Here is an 11081-nt window from a genome sequence, read left to right as displayed (position 1 = left end):
ACCCTCACTATGCAGAAAGTGGGACCTGCTTGAACTGAGGAGGAGGATCATTCCCGAGAGCCCTCGGGAATGTAGGCTTCCCGAGGTTTAGTTTCCTTCTGACTGCTGCACTAAACTGTCTTTCTATATTCCCCTGCACAGTGATTCATTAGAAGCATTTTACAGTGAACGCTTCCAAAATCAAAAACAGACATTTTAACAAAAGTCTAAGGAAAATACTTAACTGACAAAGATAATGATTTTCTAAAAGCTTTTCCCTAGCAGTGTTTTTATACTGAGGCAGTGATTAAAATGAGCCTGCCCAAGTTAAAACGTGCTTCCATTGCACAAGCAAAGTCACGTTAATCAGCTTGAATACCTAAAAATACAATAGGAGCAGCATAAATCCACTTGATACAACAAAGTTCATCTTAGATGCTGGTCCACTGGAAAAATGTCTGAAAGCAATTAATGGAATGTATTTCACTGATCATGCTCTGCTCTTTTTTTTTATTGCATGGTAAATTTACTGATCTTTTTAAGACAGCTTTGTCCAGCCAATTTGCCATCGATATTAAAATCACCATCAAATATTGGGCTTTTCCTTTGTAAGCTTGTTGGTGAACAGAAGAGTCCATTGGTCGGCCATAAGTGCTTCATGGCACAGCATGGCTGCTCAGAGGAAAATTCTTGTCAACTTCTGTCTGATGTAGGTACTCAGTTTTCATTTCCCAGTGAACGCCCCATGCTAGAGGTTGTAAAATCCCTGCATTGCCCCTATGGGGCCTGGGCTATCCACAGAGCAATGTCACAGCCCCTTACATGACAGCAGTGTTGGCACAACGTGGCTCTGAGATTACCAGGCTCATCCCCTCGGCCAGGCCTGGGGCTGGCTGGAAGATCTCTGCTCCACTGCACAGTAGAGATAAATCATAATTTCCTAAATTACCTGGTGCTGAAGCCAGTGCTGGAAAATGAGGCTTCCAATCTTTAGACTGTGCTGTGGTTTGTTTAAAAAGGGACTGAGTGTCTAACAAACAGGTAAAATTGCTGCCAGATGCAAGTACATTAGCCTTTTCCAGCTGCTTTACTGCTACCATTCAAAATAGTTTGCTATAAATATGATTCCTTTGAGCTCTATTCTTACGAGTGCAGAGCACTATCTGAGAAGGGCCATTGGTTTTCCATCCCCACTGAACTTGGTAGGAGCTGTGATTGCTCAGCACATCACTGAAAAAAGTCCTCTGAAATTACCTTAAATCACACAATTATCCCCTCACCTCTCACTCCCTCTCTGGCGACCATGGAAGGAGGAATAAGTTTCTCCACAGGCAGTTCTGTATCAACTTCTCATACAGCCTGAAATGCTGTCACCTCTCCCCTTTACCCTCTTCTGCACATTTCTGCCACTGCCCTAAACACCACAGATTCACTGTACTACAGCATCCAAGACACGTTCTGGCAGCTTTTACAAATACAGCAGACTCAAGTTAAAAATCTGTTTAAAATCTCTTTATGAACAAAGAGAAATGCACTTATGATGTATCTTTCCCTTGTACAGTCTGTGCCCATAGTTAAGTGCATTAATCTGGTGCTAAATGTACGAGGGCCTGCTAAACCACAATGTGAGGTTAGAAGTTGAGTGTTTGCACTCAACAAACCATTGTGAAAGATGCTTGTCATTAAAGCTATTTACAATCACACTTTTCATTACTACTGGAAAAACTAAGAAGAAAATTCCCTGTGCCTCCTACCTTGCTAAGGCAGATGAAAATCAAAACTTCCATTGAATCTGAGTGTGATGATGAGTGTGCAGTGCAGGTCTTATCACTTTTCCTTTTTGCACAGGAACTGGTTTAGAAGAAGCCTGCGTTGGGCTCTGCCTCATGCACTGATTTGAGGCTGCTGCCAGCTCCCTGTGCTGTTAATAGGGCAGGGCTGCTTCAGCAACAGGCCAGTGTTCTGTGCAGACAGTGCACAAGAAAAGTGTGAAAAACCCAAACATCAAAACCCAAATCCAGATCTGAATTTTCATACCGTTGTTTTAGTAGGTAGGCATATTTAAAGGCTACCTGGTTCGACTGCCATGCAATATGCAGGGCACCCAGAGCTTGATCAGGTGCTCAGAGCCCCATCCAGTGTGGCCTTGAGTGAGGGTATCAACCAGCTCTCTGAACAACTTTGGCAATTTTGCTCAAATATAGCTGAAGCTAAGATTGCTTTGAGCTTGTGCCCTTTGGAATGCGGGTGCTAATTTGTTAGCACTCCTCTCTGGCCTCAGTGACCATGCTTAGCAGCTCTCAAAATCCAGGCCCCAGAGATGTTTTGCTCCCTAGAGCATGTAACACAAGTCAATTAGTCATAGGTTTTTGCTCTTTCTTGTAGTCCTTATGATTAAAAGCCATATTTTCCCTTCTTGCTGCAGGTACAACAAACTAGTGCAACACCAGTACTCTACATAACATCCATTATAAAGAGCTATCAACTGTAGTTAAGATGCCTAAAACCTTTACACCCCTTATACAGGACGGAGACAGTAATCACCATGAGCCTGATATGCCATATCTGAAGAGTTTCCTCATAATGCTGCATACTATGTGCTGAGTGGAGAAAATATTTGCAGACTTTTTTTGGCTTTGCAATGTTTGAGCATTTTTAACTTTTCTGCATTCTCTCCTAGGACTCTTTCTTTGCTCAAGTTATGGAATCAGAAAGCAACACTAACTTTCAAAAAGATTTCTTAGGCACGAGTGGCCAGAATGAAGCCTCTCAGCAAACACAGGCTAGCGAGGAGTCAAGCGTAGCGGCAAACAAATTGAATGATATTCCAGAGACACTGCAAGAGGTCAAAAACCACCTTGGGGATGGAGCAGTAGGAAATATCACGGAGAGACTAAAAGAGGCAGAGACAGAGGAGGAAAAACAAAGTAATGATGTAGGCAGAGCAAGCCCTAAATGGAAATCAGAAAACAATGAGAAACAAGCCGGAAAAAAAGAAGCAACAAAATTAGGAGCTGGCAATCCCTTAACCCCGGCCCCTCTGTCCCATATTCCTCTGCACACCCTGATGCATGTAGAAACGGAGCTGGTTTATGCTGAGGAGAAGGAGATCGCCTTTGAATTCGCAGTGCCCACAGCACTCCTTGGCCGTGCTGATGCCAGCAGTGCGGCGCCCAGTGGAGCAGTGCCACGGCTGGACGAGCCGCTGCGGGCAGCCCTGCAGGAGGCCAGCAGACATTACAGGCAGAAGAACTACGCGGCGGCGGCGGGACGGTTCGCAACCGCACTGGAGGTACGGCGGTAGGGCAGCCATCAGAACCAAACATCTCTGGGGCCTTAACTCTATTTATCATAGAATCAACTGTACTATCATGGAATTGCACTCAGTGAAGGAATTTACAACCCATAGGAAAAGAAATGCTCCTCTTTTGAATCCGGTCTGTGTCAGGGACAAACCAATCAGGAGAGTTCCCACCATACCCCAGCCATCCAGGCACTACTGGATGTTGAACTTCTCAGTTAAACACGAGGTCTGGTTTTCCTCATTTTTCCCGATAGCAATTCCACCATTTCTCTCTTTTTCTCTAAAACCCACTGATTGCCATTGGATCTGCATAGAAATCCTTTTCTTTCTACATAAGAATAGACAAGTCCAGTAGGGAGCAACCCCTCAGGACACAGCCAGCTTTTTCTTCTGCAGTTGAGAGTTCACACATGAGTTTTTGTGGCAAGAAGGATCTCTTGGCTGCCCAAGACACTAAAGAAATAATATGACCTTGGCCATGATCTTTGAAACTGATCTGTGACTTTCATAACTTTCTGTCTTTAAGTGCTCAAACTTGAGCTATCCTAAATTGATCTGCCCTCCAATAAGTAGATATTTCTATGTTTGCAAAAGCAGAGCCTTTCCCTGTTTCTGGCTGAGCCCTCGTAAAGGAGGTATACAAAAACCTCTGACATTTCTGAAAACCTTAGCCAGACAGAGAAGAAAAGAAAAGGGAAGGGAGTTCCCAGGACTCTGTCAAGGTGGTAATTAATTCCGTGAGGGTAGAAAGAGAGAAAAGGTGCAAGAACCCCCAACAGGTGGGTCATGGTTGCATCTAGCAGCCTCCTGGTTCCTGGAAGCCAGAGCTAACAGCACTTACAGTAAAACTGATTGTTCGAAGTTGTATCATTATTCCCAGATTTCTCTAGTGCTGCTAATCTCAGTTAATTATATTGGAAATCCCTTGTATTATGACCATGTAATTCATAACGTGCCAGGAGAAGTCATGGTTCATAATAATCACATAATGGGCAAGGACTTAGACGTAATCAGATTTTAGTTACCCTGTCGTGTTTCCATAATGCTGCTGTAAAACCGACATAATCACAAAAAAGCACCAGTTATTTAAACACTTTTATCAGATTGACGTACAGTATCTTTCTCCCTCTCTTTTTTAAACAATGTAAGATAACAAAAATTGGATTACAATTGCTGGGAACAGACTATGATAAACTGTTTGCTTGCGTACAGAATGAAATGTAACAGTGGCATCAGTCTCTCAATTTTTAGTGATGCTAAAGCTGCTAAATAGTGGCACTGTGCAGCCAAAAGCTGCTCTTATCAGGCAGCATCAGAGCCTTTTGAGCTCTGTACCTCCACATGCACTGCTGTCTTACAAGCGTTGGAAGATGCCCTATATCTTCACAATTAACCCAGGCACTAACATTCCCTGTGTGAGTGATGGCTTGACTTTTGCTGTGATACACGATGCAAAAAAATCACTTTCTAGTAGTCGTAAGAATTTAAAAGAGAAAAGACACTTCAGGCTCTTTACAGGAATACGGCTGGTGATTAAAATGGAGGACTTAGAGCTGTGCTCTCTGGGTTCTCCCTAATGTTTCATCTCCATTGTGACCCCAATCACTTCAGCTGTGCACTTGACATTCTGAAAAAGGGGCCAGCTGTACTTGTTTCAGTGCCATACTGCCAAACTCAGTTCAAAAGCATTTTTAAAACATTCCTTTTTTTTTTTTTCTCTTTTCTATATTGCTGAAGGCATTTTATTTTAAGACAATAAGTATTCTAGCAGCAAGTGAGGAGAATTAGAAAGTGACATCCTTTTCAGCCCCCCCCCCCCCCCGGGCGCCCCCCCATTCAGAAATGAGCTGTGATGGGGACAAAAACACTTTTCAGTTGAGAGGAAAGGAATACTTGTCTGTTCCAAAGGGAAATGGAAAGGCCCATAATAGACATCCTGGGGAAGGAATGAGCAAAGGTTAAAGAATTCCTTCCCAGAACGGAATGGCTGGAAAATCAGGACATTGTAGAGCGGGGCTTCTCAAGCTGCCTTGCAATCCCACTCTGCCCAGCAGTAAAACCAAGTAAGCTCAGAACATGTCTGAAAGACATTTCTAAGGGCTCTATATCTGAAAATCTTCACTGAGATGGACATCACATCTATGTCAGCATGCTGTGATAAACCTTTCTCCCAAATCTCCCATACCGCAAAGTATCAGACAACTTGTTCTCTATCCTGTCACGAAAAGCAATAAGCCACCCTGTTCTCTCTATGCGTGCAACCTCACAGCAAATCTCTTTTCAGTTTTCTCTAAATTAAATAAATTCACACCTTTTAGTATTTTCTCCCAGGTCATGTGCTTTAAACCTCTGCATCGTGTTCATTGCTTTTCTCTGCATCAGCTCCAACTCCTCTATTTATTCAGATATAGACAAATTGGAGACCATGCAGAGAAAAACAGAAAACTTAAACAGCTGAGATTGAAACTGTGATTGTTTTACCCACGGCTCCTTGATGAAACACACACACACACACACACACACACACACACACAGATTCCTCCACATTTAATGTTGGTAAAGAGTACCACGGTCTCACATCTCAAAGGTACCACATCTCAAAGGTCAGGAATTCAAAGTTGTGGCTTCTGGTGCAAAATGTGGACTGGCATTTTTCACATTTAAGGAAATCGAGGTTGTAGTCTGACATCACAGCATTTTAAATGAGTGACTCTAATCCAGAAAAGCACTTGTACAACCTCACATTTCAACTGTACCACTAAGGCATGCTTCCTTGTTTATGTTTCTTAACTATTTTTAAGTGAAAATGTCTTTTCTAGATCTACCTATATTCCCACGTGGTATTATCATTCTTTCGCTTGTGTTGTTTTCCAGACATACAAATAACAGGCAATTCTGAAAGCCTTGCACTGGAGTTGTTAGAGTCAAGAAAAGGAAAGCCATCAGGCAGAAGGGAAAATTGAAATGCATGTTTAATTTAGAGACTTGTGTCTGTTGGGCAGCATACTGCTGATTACTACGGAAATCGGGAAGGCAGTGTTCTCAAAAAAAGAATTGGTGGCTTCTTTCTATTGCTATGCTATTTAGCTACCATTAAATTAATCAGAGGGGACCTAGTGTTAGTGAGCTGCACTATAGTTGACCTGGGAGAGGAAAAAATAGTGCTCCCATGGACAACTGTCACCATTAGAGCTTAAGAATTAAATACTTTCTGAAGGAAAGGGCTGAAGAAATTGGGGCAACAGTCTTTGGTCTCCCACCTCCTAGCTCAGTAATACGGTATATTTGGCAGCTACATTGAGAAACACTGTAAATTTCCCTAAATTTTTGGCATCCATATGTTGGAACGTAGAAAAATAGGACTTGAACATCTGGACTGTGATAGGAAGAGTATGAGAAATGACTCTAGCTTAAAACCTCAATGGAAACTGTATACGCATATCTAGAAAATCTCTAGCCAATTATTAACAGCTTAGTTACGAAATAACATTAAACCTTCATAAGGATCCACAGATTTTGTCTCATTCTAACTCATGACATCAGGGAGTATAAAAGACTTCAGACACATCAATTTGTTTAAACCTGTACAGATTTAAATTCCAGACTCTGTTGTTCTGAAAATAACCCTCTCATGATTAAAAAATCAGTGGGATATGTTCATCATGCCCCAGCCTCCCACAGATGGCTGCTGTGGGCACCGTGAGCTAAATATCACTGCCATCTCTATTCACGTACCTTGGGTTTTCAGGCCCTTTCCTAGGGCATGTGATTCAGTGCTTGCAAAGAAGGCCATGGCAAGACCACACTTCCAAGCAACAATATTTGCAAACAGAAAATATTTTGAAAAGGCCACAGCATCAGGGTCTTGCCAGCATGCCAGTATAGAGTTAGGCAGTATGGTTTAAACAAGCATTCATTCTATCAATGTCTTACTGTAGGATGAGAAGCAAAAGATGAGTATCTTCTATATAAATACCAACAGGAGAAGAGGTTTACTTTAAGCAGTGAATGGAAAAGCATGAGAGTTCTTTCTGAACCCTTGCTGTAGTCTGGGAAACAGCACAGGATGGGGATATTTGGGTGTGCTCCATGCTGAATCAGCACTAAGTGCTCCAGAAGGGTGGATACAGCCACATTTCTACCCTCTCTTGGGGTGCAAGAAGCCCTCATTGTATAATCCCTTACTTTCAGGGGCACGGGGATTGGAGCTGCTTATAGAAAGGGTAAAAAATGCAAATTCATAGAGATCTCCTCATCCTCCTCTCACCAAGAAGAGCCGTACCAGGACTAGGCATGTTTTAACACCATGAAACTTGAGTGCAGAAGGGATAACATGTGAAAGGCTAAATATTCGTTTTTAACACCAGCTTTCTGGAGCTAAAAATCAGACTCATAAATTGTCTGTTTTATCATCAGCCCAGGTTCTCTTGAAATTTCTTTTTGAGAGTACACCAAGTCTTGGACAGAGAACAACAAAGATGACAGTCACCGATTCCCCAAACCTGAGCACAAGATGCTGACTTTACTCTCCAGAAATATTCTTCTAACCTCTGATAACAAATTAGTTTCCCAAATACAGCCTACTCATTTAACTTGCTTTATAAAAAAAAAAAAGAAAAAGGAAAAAAAAACGCAAAAAGGCCTGATAATCAGCAGTTTTCCTCTCCCCATAGTGCCATTGCTATATTTTTAGGCTGCAAAGCCAAGAAATTGATTTTTTTCTACTGATACTTAACTGTCTTTTATGGCTGCAGAAGATTTTAGACCAGGAATGTGAAGCTTACAGATGGCTCAAATCTGGCTTGTGGGATAGAGTGGGAATCTGTTATAATGATCCATTTGGACACGCTCCCATCTTTTGATCACTGAATTTGAATCTATTAATCTTCTAGGCATTTCCAGCATGCCCATCACCATGACATAAAGCTGAGGAACTGCACAACTATTTGTCTGTACGGATTCATGCCCTCATTCTTCTTGCCTGAAGTGCTGTTACGTATCTGGCTTATAAAGTGCTTTTTTCTCAAAGGAATACTACACGCCGGCCATAAAACAATATGTTTCCTCATTGATGTGCGTGTACAAGAACAAAATCCCTATTCCAGAAAGGACAGACCATATTTTCCAATCATTTTCGTGCCAAAGCAGATCAGTCAATTTCTAATTAACTCTAATTGGCTTCCTCACATGCTACTCAGTTATTTACCTGGAGGTGACGAGTGCTCAAAAGCGCTAAATATTTTCTTCGTACTTTGTAAACATTGAGCAAACCGTTGATTAAAAATAATAATCACCCACCACTTGTCACTTACAATCAAAAGCCTCATTGACCTAGACACGTGCAAGCCTCATGCATTACTGACACTGCAAAATGCAGACAAGGGCAACGTAATTCTCTCAGTAGGAAAAGAGGAGGAAAAATAAAAGAGAAATAAAAGACTTGGGACAGCCTTGGAGGAAGGGAACTGGTGACAGGATGACAGCTAACGGCTTAAAATTGCACCAGGGGAGGTTCAGGTTGGATATTAGGAAACATTTCTGATGATAAAGAGCTGTCATGCACTGGCATGCACAGCTGCCCAGGGACTGGTGGAGTCACTGCCTCCAGAGGTGGGCACAGCTGTGGGGATGTGGCAACTGAGGGACATGGGGGAATGAGCTGGGGTTGGGGGGGTCTTCTCCCCCTGTAATGATTCCATGAAGCACGAGCTCATCATGAAAGATACGAGCTCAGTCTTTTGCTCTACCACTGATATGGTAGATGGCTCAGGGCACATCACTTCTGCCTGGAGAAACAAAGGGCTTTTGTCAAAGTGAGCCAGCTAAAAACCCTTGGGTATCTGATCCCCACAGCTCCCCGAGTGCATCACAGGCCTTGAGATACCCAACAGAAGGTCAGTGCAGAAGTGTGATCCCACCTCCTGCCTCTCCCTGTGAAGCGATGCCTTAGAGCCTGGTTTGAAGAGGAGTTCCTGTGATATCCAGGGCCCTGAGAAATTGAAGGCATTCATCCTCCCAAGCTGCCATCTGCTCCTGGAAGGGATCTTACAGAAACAGGGAGGGCAGCACAATCCGCGTTTAATTTGTGGCTATGGGTGCTTCCCAGCTGGTCCAAAAAGGCAATGACAATCAGCTTAATTTACGGGGGGAAAATTAGGCAGGTTAGGAGATGGTCCAAACACCGAAAGCAGCAAGCGCGGGTGAACAGCGGGTGCAGAAGGTGCACCATTAACGCATTTTCCCTCTGAACTCTCCTTAAATCACACTGCTGCATGCTACCTGGGCTCTGCAGAGAGAGACGACGACGCAGGCTGAAGCGGGCACCGAATTGGAAAGCGTTCACAGGCTGATTTGAGAGGAACTTTATCCATGAGGACAGTTTAGAGAAAATGTGTTATTAAAGTACTTTATTTCCATTTAGAGATTCACACAGGCATGCACAGACAGTAGGTGGTGACAGCTGCTACCAGAACCATTTGTTATCTTACTCCTGTTCAGCTTTTGACAGTGTAAAATGAATATAAATGCTGAAAAGCTTTACAGAGGTGAACCAAACAATAAAAAGTAGGGGGAGGATGAATTCTGTTTAGGTTACTTTAGGGATGAGCTTTATTTCTGTTTATTCCTGAGGCGTGGAAATGCGCCGCATTTCTCACACTGACAATAATGCTGAGGAGATCCGTGCTGGAGTTTACCAAATCCCCACAGTCCTGAGGTAAGGGCAGAGGGGAGAGCCAGCCTTGCAGCTATCTTTAATGCCATACTCAGAAATGGCATGAAAATACAGCTTCAGCAAATTATTGTTTTTCCCTAATAATCCTGTCCATCAAAGTGAAGTGAGTCTTTCACATTGTTTGCCTTAATAAAAGTGCTGGTGAGATATCTCTGTGTTTGGATTTAGTGGTAGCAAATCTCTTGGCATCAAAGGGATTCAATTAGTTGGCCTGAAATTATATTGCTTTTTCCAAGCAATCATGACAGCTCTCAAAATCTTGCTACAATGCAGTCACATCACACCAGCTGACAGTTGCCACCAAAAAATAAAATTAAAAAAAAAAAAAATCCTTTTGGCCAGCTCCTTCCGTGAATGCTATTGAAAAAGACTGATGCTCGTGCTTCCAGTGCAGCAGGCATCTCGAACTGCAGCCCATCAAGAGGAGCTACTCGTATCCATTTTGACTTTTGTCTGACTGTTCAGTTTTCATACAGAATATTTACACCATTTTTGCTCTGGTTTGATTTTGGATGGACTCACATTGGAGGGCTGACAGAGCCTGCATTACAAAGGCAATCTATAAAGGAGGCTTCAGTACACAGTACAGAATATAAAGTTCCTTGGAAACTATTGTAGTATATTGATTCTGCAATATATGTTTCATTAGAGAGCTTTGGGGGTTTGCTTTCTTTTTTGTTCTTCACTCCTCTCACCCTGGCAGTACTGATAACGGGGGGCACTCCATGAAATAGAGGCTGGTAATGAGAGGCACTGATTTATGGCGTGGCACACAGATTAAGCTGAAGTCGAACGGATGACATTTTCCTAAAGCCTTTGTTCCCGATTTAAGTGCTCTCAAAGCAAATTATTTACGAGAAAAAGACCCCCGAGTTTGCGCTGGGGGAAGGTAAAGCCTTTATCTGAATCCATGCCAATAAACAGGAATGACTTTGGCTTAGGAGTGCTGCAGGGAACATAGTTATCTTCCATGGGAGGGAAAGATTCACATCAAGTTTATTTGTATAAAGCAGCATCCAGCTATAAATGAGAACAAACCAAATTGCTTTATCCTCTAAATTTTGT

General features: G+C 42.6%; 1 protein-coding gene across 1 annotated transcript in view; it reads left to right on the top strand.

Moving 5' to 3' along the window:
* The first annotated feature begins 637 nt into the window (after positions 1–637).
* Positions 638–11081, top strand: part of SPATA16 (spermatogenesis associated 16) — a 72047-nt gene continuing 61603 nt past the window's right edge. Inside the window, exons 1-2 of the mRNA XM_042821018.1 lie at positions 638–688; positions 2660–3271. Of these exons, the coding sequence (XP_042676952.1) occupies positions 638–688; positions 2660–3271 (663 nt within the window). The remainder of the gene's footprint in view (positions 689–2659; positions 3272–11081) is intronic.

The sequence above is a fragment of the Centrocercus urophasianus genome, unplaced genomic scaffold, assembly GCF_019232065.1.
Source record: "Centrocercus urophasianus isolate 14NV4802_14NV808 unplaced genomic scaffold, USGS_Curo_1.0 seq_19, whole genome shotgun sequence".
Lineage (NCBI taxonomy): Eukaryota > Metazoa > Chordata > Aves > Galliformes > Phasianidae > Centrocercus > Centrocercus urophasianus.
Note: the sequence above shows the minus strand (reverse complement) of the source record. Positions and strands in the feature narration are given on the sequence as shown.